This window comes from Diabrotica virgifera, chromosome 9, assembly GCF_917563875.1.
Source record: "Diabrotica virgifera virgifera chromosome 9, PGI_DIABVI_V3a".
NCBI classification, from domain to species: Eukaryota; Metazoa; Arthropoda; class Insecta; order Coleoptera; family Chrysomelidae; genus Diabrotica; species Diabrotica virgifera.
Genome location: NC_065451.1, coordinates 29,177,352 through 29,195,977, shown reverse-complemented (window position 1 = coordinate 29,195,977; position 18,626 = coordinate 29,177,352). Strand labels below are relative to the sequence as shown.

The 18,626-nt window shown below is 31.9% G+C and overlaps 2 protein-coding genes across 2 annotated transcripts in view; both read left to right on the top strand.

Moving 5' to 3' along the window:
• Nucleotides 1-18,626, top strand: part of LOC126892616 (gastrula zinc finger protein XlCGF8.2DB-like) — a 379,454-nt gene that overhangs the window by 247,802 nt on the left and 113,026 nt on the right. The window lies entirely within an intron of this gene.
• LOC126892635 (zinc finger protein 235-like) lies at nt 9,199-11,326 on the top strand. Its single transcript, XM_050662271.1, has one exon. It carries the CDS (start codon nt 9,456-9,458, stop codon nt 9,975-9,977), a length of 522 nt encoding a protein of 173 aa, XP_050518228.1. The 5' UTR covers nt 9,199-9,455; the 3' UTR covers nt 9,978-11,326.

Below are 18,626 nucleotides of genomic sequence, written 5' to 3'. Positions count from 1 at the left end.
CAAAGTCGAAGACATTTATTTTTTTGTATTTCTAATTTATTCAAATGTGTGTTTGCAGCAGTTCCATACAGATGACAACTGTAATCGAAAATAGGACGAATCATAGTACGGTAAAATAAAAGTGCTATATTTGGATCGGCACCCCAATTAGTTCTACAAAAGGCTCGTAGAATATTCATTGCATTTTCAGACTTTTTTATGATATGATGCATGTGATCCTTCCATAGAAGTTTTCTATCCAAATAAGTACCGAGATATTTTATACAATTTTTAATAGGATATTGAATTTGACCTACTGCCAAATGACCTTGTGGAATTTGACGATTTCTGGAGAAAATGCAAATTTCTGTTTTAGATTCTGATATTGCTAAACCAATATTTTGATAGTGATTAAGAACAGCCTTAATTGAGACATTAAAATTATTTTTACATATATCCAATGATTTGTGGGATGTGTAAACTACTACATCATCAGCATATTGAATAATCTTTGTTGTGCTATTAATACAATTTTCTAAATCAATATTATATAAAATATATAACATTGGACTTAATATGCTACCCTGTGGTAGTCCTATATTTGTAAGACGTGGAGTGGAGATGGAATTGTTGATTTTTAAAACCGTCCATCTATTAGTGTACAGTGTCCTCAGAAATCTAGCTAAGTTGATGGGAAAACCAATGTCTACTAGTTTTTTATACATAATGTCCAAATTAACGGTATCGAATGCAGAAGAGACATCTAGAAAAGCAGCCATAGTATACGCATTATCAGTAAAGTTTATTAGTATAGATGAGACTAAGGAAGTTATCGCATCTTGAGTTGATTTTGATTTTCGAAATCCATATTGAGATTTTGGGAAAATATCTTCTTGCTCTAACCAGTGTTCAATTATATTTTTTATTAATCTTTCTAACGTCTTTAGGAAGCAAGAGGCTAGGGATATTGGTCTATATGAACTATAAGAATTTTCTGGTTTTCCAGGTTTTTTAATAGGTATTAGAATATATTCCTTCCAACTCTCTGGAATTTGTGACGTGTCATTCCAAATTTCATTAAAAATATGTAATAATGATATTTTATATTGAAGTGTTATATGGTATATCATGGAATATGAAATATTGTCTTTACCTGGAACACTGCTATTTTGTTGACTAAGTACTCGATCTAACTCCCACAATTTAAATGGTTGTTCTAAGCCAAACTTATCCCTTGAAACTGTTTCGCTGTATTCTGGAAAATATTGGGAAGGTACCCACTGAGGAGATATTTTATTATGAAATTCATCTAGCCAGCTTGAATTTGGATTTATTGGAAACTTGTTGGACTGTTTGCGGTTTTTAAAGGCGTTTACTTTCTTCCATACTTCACTGATTTTTGTTTTGGAGTTAAGGCTTTCGCAGTACTCTATCCAATTCTGTTTTTTCTTTTGCTTGAAGAGTTTTTTTGCGACAGCATCAAGTCTCTTAAATTCAAATAAATTATTCCTTGTAGGATTTTGTTTATATTTTCCGTATGCAATTTTACGGTTATCAGCAGCAGTTTTACAACTTTCGCACCACCATTGGTTTGAAATTTGTCTCTTATGTATGACGTTAGATGAAAACTTCGGTATTGCTAAATTGGCTGCTTTATTGATGTTTGCTATTAACTGTTGATAATTACCGGGAGAATTTTCAGCTTCTAGTACAGAGGTGTATAAGTCCCAATCGGCCTTGTTAAGATTCCAGATCTTATGAAAGTTTTCAGTTGGAGATGAAGTTGTATTATCTGTTTCCATGTTTATGATAATCGGAAGATGATTGGATCCATGAGGATCTTGTAAGACACTCCACGTTAAAAAATTTGAAAGATCTTGAGTACAAAATGTTAAGTCAATAGCAGATGGACTGTTACTAGTTGCTAATGTGGGCGACCCATCATTCAGACATATCAAATTACAATGATCAATACTTTCTAAAAGTTTTTTACCATAATTGTCTTCAATTTCACAGCCCCATGCGATACTGTGGGCATTAAAATCGCCACCAATAATAAAAGGCTTAGGAATATCTGTAAAGAATTCCAACCATTGTCTTTCAGATATCTGGGTTTTTGGTTCAATGTATATAGGTCTGGATCCCGCGTATGAAAAAAAAGTTGATTAATAGCAAGCTGAAAATTTGTTAATAGCTTAAGGGTGTCTAGTCGGATAAACTTTGATATATGGGAACACTGGAACAGGGGCAGTTTTAATTGTGGAACAGGTTAAAAATTTGGAACGGTCACACCACGAAAACGGCACATTTATTTTGTCCGACAGAACAGACTTAAACTCTCCGAACAGAGATTAAACTCTCATGCAAAAATCAGACTGCTATTTATCACCTGTCATAATTCCTGTCATTTGACATATTCTACAAGTTCCACTCATTAAAACGCCCATTTGGTGATAAATAGCAGTCTGATTTTTGCATGAGAGTTTAATCTCTGTTCGAAGAGTTTAAGTCTGTTCTGTCGGACAAAATAAATGTGCCGTTTTCGTGGTGTGACCGTTCCAAATTTTTAACCTGTTCCACAATGATAACTGCCCCTGTTCCAGTGTTCCCATATATCAAAGTTTGTCCGACTAGACACCCTTAAGATATTAACAAATTTTCAGCTTGCTATTAATCAACTTTTTTTTCATACGCGGGATCCAGACCTAATACTGAGACAATAGTAATAGGATTTTTGTTTCGAAAAATTTGAACTGAAATACATTTATGAGTGAAAGGGTGTCTATTTTTAAGATTTATTTCTTCACATCTTATGTTTGGTTTTAATAAAATGGCAGTTCCACCATACCCGTCTGCACGATCTGATCTAAAGCAATTATAACCTTTAAAATTATAATAGTATTTTGATTTAAACCAGGTTTCTGAGAGTAATGCTATGGAAATTTGATTTTGATATAGCAGATATTCTAAATTTACTTTATTAGCTACTGCTGAACGACAATTCCATTGCAGCATATTCATATTTGTGATGTCTGCGAATTTGAAGACAAGGGTTGGTTTACATGATTACTAATTAATTGAACTATTTCTGACTCTGATACATTAAAATTGTTTGTTTGTTTTATATTATTTATAATATTGAGAACTACTTCTAAAACTAAACTTATTGTTGAATTTAATTCCTCTGATTGTGATTTTACTCCAACTGAGTTTTTTAAATAATGTTGACTATTAAAAATTCCTCCCGAGACAAAAGATGAGTTTGGTTGAGAAAGAATTTCTTGTCTTGAAATTTCAATGGGATTAGGGCTAATTGGCCTGTGCCTTTTGTTTGGGCTTGAAGATGTAGGAGAAGAAAACATGTAATTAGTAAAATTATTTTTATACGATTTGGGTTGTAAATTCTGGGTCTGCGAGAATTGGGGTTGAGAAGAATGAGACTGTATTATGCTAGATGGGGTAAGTCCAGATTGAATCCGTTGGGGATAATTTGTCGAGGAAATTACACTATTTTCCATGGCAGAGGTATTAAGAGCGACTATGTTGGCGTATGTATTTTTTGGGACCTGTTTATTTGCATCAAAGAAATTAACATTGGAAGAGCTCATGGTTTCCTTCACAATTTTTTGCCTTTTAAATTCTGGACAAGAAGATAAATTAGTTGTAAGGTGATTTCCTTGACAGCTAAAGCAACGTGGTAGGTAGTCAGTACTAGTACAATCTTTTGCAGTGTGGGATTCCTGACATTTACTACATCTCGGTCTACTTCTACACTGACTACCTAGGTGGCCGAAACGGAGGCAGTTATAACATAATAGTACCTTTTGTTTGTAGGGTTCTACTTCCTTAATAACCTTATTAATAGAAATATATTTTGGCAAAATTTGGGATTTAAAAGTAACAATGCAAGACTTAGTAGCTACATATTCTATTGACTTACCTTCATCTGTAATTTTTTCTACTTTACGGTTTATTCTTTTGACGTTAGAAACTTCAAAATTGCAATGTTGATCAAATGGTTTTATTTTACCTTTTATATACTCATCCGAAAAGTCTTGTTCAATATCTCTAATGACGCCCTGTCTATGAAGAATAAATTTTGGAATGTACAATACAAAGTTATTTTTAACAAAAATGTTATCGTTTTTATGAGTTATTAGAAAATTCGCTGATTTAAAATTGATTCTAATCCTATTCCGACCTATAGAATCAATACTAATAATTTTGTTATCTATTTGCGGGAAGTTAGAGAGAATTATATCTCCAATTTTGAGAGCATTTAATTTGCCTTTGAATTCAGCTGTATTATTTTCAACATAAATATGGTATGGCCCTAAATCAGTACTTACATACACAAATTCCTCTCTTTCTTTTGACATAATATTGTCGATTTTATCATTTGTTGACGAATTTTGATTAATTAATAAATTATTATCAGTACTTACCGGATTATTTTCATTGCAAATGTTATTTTTATTAAAGGTTGTCACCTGTCCGACTGGATAAATATCCATACTTACATCTTTAATTAAACTTATCTTTTTTTGAGGTATATCTGGGGGTACAGGGTCAGGGGTTTCCCCCCGACTTGCAGGTCCATTTAATTGGTTTTGAACACTCTATCCAAACTTCCTTATATACCACCTTTGAACAACTATTTTAAGACACAATTTTTTTCGGATATTGTTTAATTTGGTTTTACTCTTGCCGATAAACACGTCTGAATCGTAGGTGAACTACAGTAGAACTTTAATGAAAAAAAAACGCTAAAAACTAATATTTTCTTCGGAGAAATTTAAAATATTGGTTTTCACTTTTGACGTTTTTTTGACATTCATCCAAACTTGCTGTTCTTAGTCTTAAATATGTCCCTGAATTCCTTAATAGTTTGAACATGACTACTTTGTGTACATTCTCAACTTTTCAAATTTTCATCGCCACATAACTCATCAGGCATTTTTATTCTTTGACTTGTTTCTAGGAATTTCGATTAGTTGGTTACCATACTACAATTTTGGAACAGTCACAGCAAATGCGCCGGTTTGAATTTACAAGATGTTAAAAATTGATATAAAAAAGGTTTTTGCGTATTTTAAGAGTTCATAAGACAAAAAATTTAGAATCATAGAATTAGTACATGGTAATGGTATCTTAAATTTGACTTTTCCTATCATACTTGTAACACGTCAAATTTCATCCAGTTGGAGAACGAAAACAGAATTGACAGAAGATGTAAATAGGTCAGAAAGAGATGAATCTTTGGGCTACAATGAAATAAACAAAGGATCCGTTGCTCAGCATCGATGGAGATGCGGGGGTGGTTCTTTATGAGAAAGTTCTTTACATTTTCTTATTAGATTAAGAGTAGATGATATCGAAATGACAATAGAAATACTGAATAAAATATTGGGCGCCATCGTCTTACTAAGAAAATGGAAGACAAAACAGAAAAAATTTAGAAAAATGACTCATGTAAAAAATTAATAAAAGACAAATTATTATCGCAAAATACATATAAATTTACATAAAAATAAATATAACCTATGTACCTTAATTCGTTCTTACTTCGTTGATTCTTACTTAGTTTGATTCTTACTTACCTAATTGTTGATCAATGGAAGGTAGTTAGATAATTAATAGATAATCAAACATTATTACAAATGAATCAAATTTATTGAAAAAATAAAAAAGGAAAATAATATGGACCAATTTCTGGTTTTACAATTATAACGGTGTGTCCAATTATTATTGTATAAAAAAAGGTTTACATTTCAAATACCTTTATTGGTTCAGGCATCGTCCTGTCCTTGATTCTTTGAAGATGTCCAACTCACTTCACTAATCACTCAACTTCTAGTTTAACAAAAACATATTGATAGTACAACTTTGATTATCTTCATAAAAATTTCCAACAAAAACCACAAACAATACAATCGACCTTAATATGTTGGACTTTTCACAAACTTCAAAATGATACTGCTGATATTGACTGTTAACTTTCAATTACTTGAAAAACTTCTAATTAACTTCTTGAAGTTTTTAGTATCACTATCAACACTTAATTCATAACTGCTCATAGGACAAACGTTGATAGTGTGATTTATACACCAATATGAATCGGCGTTTTGCCTGAAAGCGGCAAACGGCGCCGTGGTCTTGACTACACCAGCGGCACTTGGCTAGAAAGCCACGAAGAGGAACAAACTTCCAACACTACAGCTGCTTGAATCTCTACTTAGAATCAACTCCCCCGGTAGCTCCTAAGAGGCCCTTCGAGGCTCCACCAGGAACTTGAACTCTAACCAAGACTAAGCTAAGATTAAAACTTGACTGACTTCAATCTTAAAACTTGGACACTCTACTCTATTGCACCCTACCACAATGTCCCATAGCATAATCCTTTGACGACCAATAGTTGTAATCAAAAATATCTTTACCAATAACCAATAAAGAAATAAAATGGATCTTTTTTTCACGCCTCCTGAAGGTAGCCATGCTAATATTTGACAAATGAAAAAAAGAATAAACAAAATTTCGTTTGATTTCCTAACTCCATGCAAACTTTCACACGAAACTGCGGACTTTATTATATTGCACGTGCAGTTGTTAACTGTGAACTCAAAGCAGTTCTGAGTATAACATAAACAATTTGGTACACGACAATAGAGAACTTGCATAAATTTTTAAATATTAAAATGATATTAAAAAACATAAGGTAACATGATCTTAAAACGCTTGCATGCGAAAAAAAGAAATATTTTTAACCCGCACGCTAATTACGACGCTTTGAAAATGCTACAAAATTCAAATATCTTAGGAGGCTCTTGAACGTCCTTCTATTGGTCCGACGTCACGGGCCACGGTCAACCGGGCTAAGCAGTCGGAAACAACGCGATTAGGGTAGGTATCACGAGTATATTACATTTTAATCGTCTTTAATGGAAAATTCCTAGGTATTATTTATGTTCATCTCATATATTGTAATAAGTAGTTCCCCAATCAGCTTAGTTTTAAACTGAAATTGATAAAGTTGAGTACTACTTTGTAAAGAGTTTAAAACGCATAATATGACGGACAAGGGTAAGTCTGACAACTTACCTACCGTTGATGTCTTCATGGTGGCAACTTTTATAAAAAGTAGTGAAAGCTATTCTATTGGAGAAATACGAGGTGTCAAGGCAAATAAGTAAGAGTTATTAATAAGCATGTTTAAACCGTTTATAACAATAGTTTGGTACCATTTTATTATAGTATACGGTTTACCCCGTGGGTTCTACCTACCTCTAATCGAAGGATTTCGTATATCCTGGAAAAGATTGTGGTGTGATTTGCATTATAATAAAAATTATATTTTATTGTAATGTTTATTAGTACATACTGGAGCCTTTCATTATTGTTTAAAGCCTTCTGAGAAAAGATTATGGTGATTAGCAGACGTACCGATAGAACGTGTATATAGCCAACAAAATCCTTCTTTACAAAGTTAATAATACGCATAAATAAGAAGAATCATTATTGTAATTTTACAAGTTAATATCTTTATCATCTCAGCTTATACTTACACCGCATCCCTCGGTAGACCGCAAGCTATAGTAGAAACCCGACTGTAGACCGCATACTATGGTAGCACCAATTACTCTTACTTTTATTACTAAAAGTTTTGTTTATTTTTAAGTTACTTGTTTCTTCTTTGTTCTTCAACACAAGAAACGACAAAAGTAATTTCATAAAAAATAACTTTTTGATACATGTCAACAGAGATAAAATGTTAATATTTTGCCTGTCACAGAAAAAATCATTTTTGCCACAGAGTAAAACAAGATATTTTAACTATATTATTTATCTATGGGCAAACTGCATTAAATGCAATAGCCCACCGAACGGGCAAACGAAACGAGTGGTCTATGACGTCAGACCCAAGCTCGCGTTTTTGAAGTTGTTTGAAACGGAAATTCTAGGCGCGGAACTTTGATCAGATGTTGTACGTACACTATCCATTGTTAAGACGTAATATTTTGAATATAACATTTTAAAACATAAATTAACAATTTTATGCAAAAAAATTTTTTAGTGCAAGTTCCCTATTAGACCGAAATCAGTAGACCGAAAAGCACTTTACGGAGACCTCACTAGACCGAAATGGTACATAAATTAAAAGAGATTGTATTAAATTATGCTAAGATTTTGTATATTATCTATCTTTTTGTTTACTGTATTTTTTTGTATTATTTTATATGTAGACTGTGTAAATTGTTACTCTGTACAGTCTGATATGAAATAATTTTAACGTTTCTAATACATTTCTCTACATTTTAATGTTTCTAATAACCATCCAAATAACATTGAGTTGTAATTACATTTGTCTTATCTCGTTTACTACGATAAGTAAAAAGAAATTAAGAGTAAATTTTATTTGCTTCTAATTTGAATTTAATGACTATGACAACAACCATTATATTATCACAATAAATACACACAGTACTTTGTGCTGCCAGTATTAAGCCTGGATAAAGGGTGAAGGGAGGTTGATGTTTACCCTTGCTCAGATTACAATCCTGTTTGAGCACCCTGTATTATGTACCTAATGCTTTTCGGTCTCCTACTGTTCGGTCTAATGAGGTTTCGGTAAAGTGCTTTTCGGTCTACTGCTTTCGGTCTAATGATTTCGGCCTCTTTACAGTAATCTAAACAATTTTAGCTTTAAGATAAACATTTCAGAGATTACCACTCAACTAATACTCAAACTCTCATTTGAATGCAAGCAGCATATAATTTTTATCACGAAGCCATTTATCAAACCAACATTCGCCAGAATAAACAATAATGAAACGGTTTTCATGCTTTTAACATTCATTTAATATTGGAAGCGATCGACTTAAGCATACACCCTGTATTTACGACCCGTTTATGCATACCCGGATGACAGTGTTTTACACGAAAATAAAAATTACTGGTTTCTTGATGAGGTTGAATGTCGTGCCTTTGGCACCGTTTTATACTTTATTTATTTTCTTTTCGCTACATTATACTGGTTTTACAGATAGTTATTATTTTAGGTGTCCCTTGCGAAGGCATTCATAATGATGCATGTGACCTGCTAAAATATACTGGAAATAATTCGAACCAAAATTTAACTGCTACTACGGATGTGGACATCGCAGAAAAACATTTTGAATGTGAAATATGCTACAAACAAATAGCAACAAATTTTTCTTTAAAAGTACACATGAGAATACACACTGGGGAAAAACCCTTTACATGTGAAATTTGCACCAAACAGTTTTCATCCAAGAAATATGTAACTAGGCATAGAAGAGTGCATACTGGTGAAAAACCATTTGAATGTGAAATTTGTACCAAACAGTTTGCAAGAAACGCACATTTAACTGAACATATGAGAGTGCATACTGGTGAAAAACCTTTCACATGTAAAATATGCACCAAACAGTTTTCAAGAAACACACATTTAACTAGACATGATAGTGCATACTGGTGAAAACCCGTTTAAATGTGAAATTTGTACCAAAAAGTTTTCAACAAACACAAATTTAACTAGACATATGCGAGTGCATACCGGTAAAAAACCATTCGCATGTGAAGTATGTAACAAACAGTTTTCAGGAAGTTGGAATTTAAAATCACATATGGTAGTACACAGCGGTGAAAAAGCTTTTTCCTGTGAAATTTGTGCTAAAAAGTATTCACAAAGTTCTACTTTACAATCACATATGAGAGTGCATACTGGTGAAAAACCTTTCACATGCCAAATATGCAACAAACAGTTTTCGCAAAGATCTGGTTTAGAATATCATATGAAAGTGCATACTGGTGAAAAACCGTTTGAATGTGAAATTTGCAGCAAACAGTTTTCAACGAAACAAATTTTAAATACACATATGAGAATGCATACTGGTGAAAAACCTTTCACATGCCGAATATGCAACAAACAGTTTTCACACAGTTCTAATTTAAATAATCATATGAAAACACACACATGAATGTATTCAATGTTGCTTTGGTACACCTTTTAAAACGTAGACTTTATTACGAATCGGGAAAAATGACTGCGTAGTGGTAGCAAATACTATATACTATAGACTATAATACATCCAACTCCGCAGAAAACTGGCAGCACGTTGCTGCCAGCGCCTCTGCCGGCTGGAGTTGATAACTACATGTTTTCAACGTTGACATACAAATTTAATTTTGTTCATTTTTTGATAACTAGCTAATCTTGGTAAATGTGTTTGTATTTTTATACAAAATGTCTTATAAAATGGGTTCGGTAAAGTGGATTCTCAGCAAATGCCTAGGATGGCAACAAAATTAACTAAAAAGTGTATTCCTTTGCCCCCATTCACCCTGAACAGAGGGTGTTTAGCTGCAATTTTTTGTTTCAAGAAAGCTAACCCAAGAGTGCATGGAAAATTTATTTTCTATTATTAGGGATAAGGGTTTTATAATACATTCTGATAGTGTGAAATTTATTTGTACTTATAAAGGGAGATTCAGATAAAATTAATGATATATTTAAAAGGTATTTTTAATAAAATTGTATACAAGGGGGCGTTAAAAATGTTAAATATAAATTAAAATTAAAATGTTACAAGAAACTCTCCAAAATGAATGTACAAATTGTCGCAAAAAAAATTTTTTGACCTGTCAAGCTCTTTTAATCCGATTCTTAAAAGCAGCCAAGGAGACACCAAACATTTGCAAGTTATTCTCGTTTATAATTTTTAGTGTTCGCTCAATGGGCGAATGCATACCATAGTTTGTTCGATGAAAAGGTATATAAAACAAATCAACATGTCTGAGACTTCTGGAGGGAACATATAAATTAATAGATTGGAGAAGTTCAGAACAACAAATTTAACCATTTATTAATTTAAACACAAATACCAAATCAGAGTTATCTCATCGAGTTTTTAATAAATTCATGTTGAGTGTTTTTAAAATATAGGTATAATCATGATTAGTAATGCGTATGTTTAATTTGTATGCACAATATCTCAAAAATTTATTCTGCAATCTCTCCAACGTAGTAGAATGAGCTTGGTATTGTGGAGACCATACAATAGATGCATATTCCACTTTAGATACAACCAAAGCATAATATACCGTTCTTAAAGCCCCTGCAGATAGTCTCAGACAGTTGCGAATGATAAAGCCCAAAGATTTTGATGCATTTACTGTTACACTATTTATATGTTGCACAAAACGCAACTGCTCATCAAATGTGACTCCTCAAGTCTTTTATTGTTTTAACATAAGACAATTCATTTTCATTAATTGTGTAAGAAGTATCATATTTTTTATTACCTCTAAAAAAGCTTATATAACAGCATTTAGCAACATTTAAATGCAAAATATTCTCACACCAAATACTCAACCGGTCTAAATCTTCTTGAATTAATGTTACATCAACATTTGAATCTACGGATTTAAATAATTTCAAATCATCTGCAAACATCAGGAAATCGCAATTTCTAAAACATTCTGATATATCATTCACAAATATATTAAATAACAAAGGTGAACAGTGAGCTCCTTGGGGTACTCCTGATGTCACATGAATTATATTTGAATTAAAACAACCTACTCTCACCTGCTGTGTGCGATCTCTTAAAAAGCTATTGAACCATTGTAAGGATTGATGACTGAAGCCAAAAGCATTTAATTTTCCCAATAAGATGTTATGATCTACTCTGTCAAATGCCTTGGAGAAGTCAGTATAAATAGTATCCATCTGATTTTTATTCTCCAACGCGTTTAATATTTTTTGTTCAAAGAGTACTAAATTTGTTACCGTTGATTTATTCTGAGAAAATCCATGTTGATTGTGTATCAGACGCTCTTTACAATAAAATTTTAATTGATCGTGCAATAGTATATCAAAAAGTTTTGGTATAGAGGATTGTTTACAAACGCTTCGATAATTTGTTATGTCTTGTTTATTACCTGATTTAAAAATTGGGCAGATATAAGAGTGCTTCCATAAAGTTGGGAAAACTGATGTCTTTAATGATGACTCAAAAAGAAGATATAAAGAATTAGTTAGTGAATATATACAGTTCTTTAGAAAGTAATCGGGAATACCATTTGGACCACTGCTTAACTTATTGGGTAGGGATAAAATGTTGTTGAAAATATCTTTCACTGGTATTGAAAAATTAGGTATAAAAAGATTGTTGTTTCCGGAAGACTAAGTTTTCACTCTAATGGCATACAACATATCCCACCAGAATGAAATCTGGTTATTCATTGAAATTGGAAATTGAAAATGGTTATTCATTTTTGATTGTTGTTTCCCTTTACTTCCAAGTTATTAATATTTGATTGTGGCGAATAAACTGTTGAAAAAAATTGACGGAAACAGTTTGCAGTCTGTTGTCCGTTTGTTGCTATAGCATTACCATAGTACATACTGTTTGGTAAATCATTTGATGCTCTCTTACTGTTTACAAACTGCCAAAAGTACTTAGGATTACTGCATAAATTATGATTTACTTGATTCAGATAAGTGTTATAACATTGATTTGATAGATCCTTACACAATCTCCTAAGTTCTGAAAAAATCACATAATCCTCTTGATTACAGGAAGCTAAATAATTTTTATGAGAAATTTTTTCTGTACAACTAAATAACGCAAGTTGGCATCAAACCATTTTGGATAACTAGAAGTTCTAAATCTTTTCACCGGTACAAACAATGATAGTGACATATTAAGTATGTTGTAAAATTCTGTTAAAGCATCATCAACATTTGACAAATTCAAATGGTCTTCCCAAGGTATCATTGAAAGATAGTTATTGAGACCTTCATAGTCTGCGTTTACAAAATCATGATAAAATTCAGTATATTCTAATGACTTACCTCGACGTTCACACAAACTAATATTGTAAGGTAAGTGTAACTTATGTGATGATAACTATTTTTAAAAATCGGATCTAAAGCTTTTGCTACTTGTAAATCACAAACATTTGTAAATATTAAGTCTAAAAACACATTTCTTTCATTTGGAATATTAATCATCTGGAAAAAATTCAAGTACCCATAAAACTCAGCTGAGTACAATGCATGTGAACCTTGAGGACAATTCACCAAGACACCTGATTCATTGTTATCCCATGAAGCTTCCGGAAGGTTGAAGTCTCCGAATATATATGTCTTATGATGATTATACATTTGGGATATATCTTCGACTGATAAACAGTGTTGTTCATATATTTGTTCTACGGATTTTGGTGGAATATATACCCCTCCAATTATAAAATTTTCTTTACCAAATGAGCATAAAAGAAAAAGTTGTTCAATAGATTTGTACAAGGGTTTCAGCACTACCTTAATGTAGTCTTTAACAACAATCAAAATACCTCCTCCTCTTGACTTATAACTATTATCACGATTACATCTAAAGGTTCTATATGAAGGTATTTTAATTTCACTATCTAAAATATCCTCGTGTAACCAACTTTCAACAAATATAAAAATGTCATAATCAGAACATAAAATAGAACTAATCAGATCTTGAATTTTTGTACGAAGTCCTCCGACGTTCTGACAATAAACTTGTAATGGGGATGAGATTAGTTTTTCCCTTCTTTCTTGAATGATTCAATTTTTGGTACACCATTTCTGTATTTTATGGCAATGTCTTTTTCGCCTTTATTTTGTCTGTCTTTTAATTCTTTCCAAGCTTTACTGAACATATCCCTTTGCATATTTGTTTGATCACTATTTATTTTGATTGTTGAGTTCTGTAGTCTTTTCTTATTCCTTAAAATGTCCTCAACAACACAATTATTGGAAAAAATAGCTCTAAGTGGACGAGACTTACTACCCGTGTTCTTTCCTACTCGAACAACCTTCACTAAATCCTCCAACGCTTCATCTTTTCCCATTTGTTTCATAATTTCCTCGACTTTGGCTTTGTCTTGTTTTATCCTATCTTCAATATTTTCAGAATTCAATTCGGGAACATTGAATAACATAATATTGTTAGATTTTACAATTCTATCATTTATTTCTATGAACATTTCCTCAAATGGCAAACCTGGCGCATTGGAGTTGCATTTCAGTTCATCAATAGTCTTCCTTAGATCACAAATCTGATTATCCTTTTCGTGTAAGGATTTTTTAGATTTATTAACTTAAAAAGTATTAGTGATAAGAAAAATCTTAAAGAGTAAAAAAATGTAGGCTTTGCTATTTATTATAAATATGCTAATTTCATTTTGTTTCTCCGTAAGACAAAAATTGGTTAAGATATGGCTGTTCAAAATTTGCATACACTCGTGATTAGTGACCCATTCAAGCTTTCTCAATTATAACCCTTTCAAAAATAAACACTTTAAACCGGTGATACTGACAGATCATATAACAAATAGTAAGTAAATTGTTTGTAAAGCGGTAGCGATTAATTTCATTTGGGGAGCTAAACACGGCGAGATTTTCATGATTTTTTACAAAAAAAAAGAGGGCCTACTTAAACACTTTAAAAAAGTTTAAATGAGTTTTTCCCGAAAAGTGCTTAATTTTTCAATAATTTCACCTTGAAATATTCGATTTTGAATTAGACGAATAAGAACGTATTTTTCATGAGCTACAACTTTGTTTTTATTTGATTGATAGGCTTCACTTATACACCATTTTTTTTGGGTTTTTTTTAAGCTACACTTTTGCTAAGAATATTTTTTTCGATAAAATATTTACTTTTTGAGTTATTTGCGAAAAACCGTCTGAAAACGTAGTTTTTTTGTCGAAAAATCAACATTTTCAATGGCAAATAACTCGAAAAGTATTGACTCTATAGAACAAAAGTTGCTTAAAACCAGTCAATTTATATATTTCCGGTCTTATCTTGAACATATGTTTTTTCACCCCTGAGAAGGGGTGACTGTCACCCCCCAAGTAAAAGCAACCAACGGCACAATTTCAACTTTAAAGTGGAGAGTAAGTAGAACCTAAATCCAAATTTTTATGCAATTCGGAGTTGACCCTGAAAATTACACGGTATCGCCGAATTTCCCGTTCATTTACTGGGCTGTTATGGCTCATATAGGATATTCTGATCATTTTACGGTAGCACCAGAGTTGGAATGCTTGGATTCTCTTTTGAGTTGCCTCTGTCATTGTCCAGGCTTAACACCATGGAGCAAGGTAGATTTCCAGCTGGCGGTTGCATAGAACTTTTTGCATTTTGTAAAACACTACATGCCTTTTCCAGACGTGTTCTTATCTCTAGTAAGTGATCCCAACTTTCACCAAGGTTATTTCTAAGGCACGTTATTCTTATTACTCTTTCCAGACCTATTCTGTCGGCATTGACCTTAACCTTCTGTTTTGGTGCTTGCTGATGACCATAATTTTTGTCTTCTTTGTATTCAATTTCATTCCAGATTTTCTACAGGCTGTCGTTACTCAGTCCATTAGGAGTTGCAGTGCTTCAGCATTATCTGCCAAAATGACCGTATCATCAGCGTAGCGCAGGTTATTGATACAGTGCCCGTTTATAATTATACCATCCGAGGTGCTTTCTGGAATTTTACCCAATATCAGAGACATAAGTATCGCGTGAACTAAAATAACACTAAAATTTTTTTTCTAACGTTTTCGTTTGTCAAACTGCCAAAATTCGCAAACAAAAATCGAAAATTTTGTCTATGAACTGTTGCCATTCAGTAATTTCTTTGTACTTTTTTTAGTTCATAATCTCGGAACTTTTTTTAGTTCATACTATAGTAGATACTATTACTATATTATGCTATAATAGTAGTACTATAGTACAACAACTACACTACAATTTTGGGACAGTCACAGGAAATTCGCCAGTTTTAATTTATAAGATGTTGAAAATTAATATAAACAAGCTAAAAATGCGAGCATTATCATAACGAAAACTTTACGTATTTTAATTCATAATATGAAAAATTTGCTATTAGGGCAGACAATGAGGGTATTTGGCTCCGAATTCCATCCTGTTACATCGATTTACTTGAGATTTTTACAGTAAGTAGGAAATACCTCAAGAAACAAAGTCTACCCTATGCCGTTGTGCGCTTTTATCTTAGGGGTGGTTCCCACCCCTTCTCGGGGGGTGAAAAATGTTTTGGTTAAAATAGCCACGGAAGAGGCTAGAGAACCTAATTTTAAGCAAAAACTGTTCTACAATTATTTTTTGAAAACTCAATACTTTTTGAGTTATTCGTGGTTGAAAATTGGCCATTTTAATTGAAAAATGACATTTTTTCGGACGGATTTTTGCGAATACCTTAAAAACCATGCATCTAACAAAAAACTATATAAAATATTTCTGTAGGTTATAAAAAAAACAAAGAGATTGGTTCGTTCATCAATCTTCTAGTTAAAATACAAAAAGGGATATGGTAGGTAAAAAGAGTTTGTTTTTTGCTGCATGCTCAAATCGGTGTATTCAACTTAAAATAACATAGAAACTGTCAATTTTAGGTGTATAATAATACTAATAACTTTTGTAGTGCTTGAAAAGACCTTTAAAATGAGCAATACTAAATGTCGATTACATTCAAACTAAGCGAAATATTCTGCAAAAAAGTTTATGAGTAATGAAAAGAACAAATGAGAAGTATATTTAACCCCTCATACATCAGAATTTAAATAAATCGTTTTCCTTCTGCAATACTTTTTATTATAGTGTTATTTATACAGTGAGCACGTAAAGGTTGGAATAAATTAATTTTCTCGAGAATGGACGACTCTAGAAAAATCCCCAAACAGGTCAATTTTTATTTTTAAATTACGACTTTTTGGCATATATGTCATATTAGTGACGTCACCCGTCTGGGCGTGATGACGTCATCGATGATTTTTTAAATGAGAATAAGGGTCGAGTGATAGCTCATTTGTAATTCAATTTTCTATTCAATAATATAAACATTAACATAATTATTTATACAGGGTGTCCAAAAAAAATTTTTTTGAAATAAATTTATTGACCTAAAAAGAAGAATGTGTGTTTTTTTTGTAATTCAAAATACATTTTACTGCTATTAGAAAACAAAAAAAATGTTTATTTGATAAATAAATATTGTTTTTTGCTTAAATTCAACATTAAAGCAACCATCCACTTGCCTCTTGACAGTTTGAAATTTAATTTAAGCGAAAAGCGATGATTATTTTTCAAATAGACATTTTGTTCTGTTTTCTGAGAGCAGTAAAATGTATTTTGAATTAAATAAATAACATACATTCTTCTTTTTATGTCAATAAATTTAATTCAAAAAAATTTTTTTGGACGCTCTGTATAAATAATTATGGTAATGTTTATATTACTAAATAGAGAATTAAATTACCTTTTAAATGAGCTATCAGAAGACCCCTATTCTCATTTAAAAAATAATCGATGACGTCATCACGCCCAGATGGGTGATGCCACTAGTATGATATATACGCCAAAAAGTCGTAATTTAAAAATAAAAATTTACCTGTTTCGGGATTTTTTTCCTGACTTGTCCATTCTCGAGAAAATGAATTTATTCCAACCTTTACGTGCTCACTGTATGTTCAAAATGTTGTACTTGATTAAAATGAATGTTTTTTGAAAAAAATTAGATCAAATTACAGAGCGCATTTCTTAATTTTCTTAAAATCTTCCTTTTCCTCCATGTAACTCGAAAAAGGTAAGATATACGAAAAAAAGATACCACACAAAAATGTAGGGCTTTTACAGATAAAAATTTCCTTTTTATTTTTCATTACTGTATCTCTTATCATTTTCAAGTTACATGGAGAAAAAGGAAGATTTTTAAGAAAATTTAAAAATGCTCTCTATAATTTGATCTTTTTTTTTAAAAAAAAAACCATTCATTTTAATCCAGTCCAACTTTTTAAACATAGAAATAACACTATAATAAAAGGTATTGTGGAAGGAAAACGATGCATTTACATTTTGGTGGATGGGGGTTAAAATTACTTCTCATTTGTTTCTAAAATACATTAGTTAACAATTTGGTTTGCAGCATATCTCGCTTAGTTTTATTGTAATGGACCTTTGATATAGCTCATTTTAAAGGTCTTTTCAAGCACTACAAAAGGTATTAGTAGCATTATACACCTAAAATCGACCGTTTCTCTGTTATTTCAAGTTGAATATACCAATTTGAGAATGTACCAAAAAACAAACTATTTTCACCTACCATATCTCTTTTTGTAATATAACTAGAAGATTTATGAAGGCAAGTGTCTCTTTGTTTTTTATAACCTACTAAAATGTTTAATGTAGTTTTTTTATTTAGATGCATAGTTTTTAAGGCATTCGCAAAAAACCGTTCGAAAAGGTATCATGTTTCAATGAAAATGGCCAATTTTCAACCACGAACATCTCAAAAAGTATTGAGTTTTCAAAAAAAAAAAATAGAACAGTTTTTGCTTAGAATTAAGTTCTCTATCGAATTCCGTAGTAATTTTAACCAAAAAATTTTCCACTCCTAAGAAGGAGTGGGAACCACCCCAAGATAAAAGCACACATCGGCATAGGGTAGACTTTGAATTAGCAGATAAGTAGAGGCAAGGCCCAAAATTTCATTAAAATCCATGCAATAGGATAGAATTCGTATATAATATCCTATTCTTGCTCCCATTGACTGGTGTATAAGGCTGATACAGG

Excerpts from the sequence above, each read along its gene's own strand:
- LOC126892635 (XM_050662271.1), top strand. The coding sequence starts at position 9,456 with ATGATAGTGCATACTGGTGAAAACCCGTTTAAATGTGAAATTTGTACC.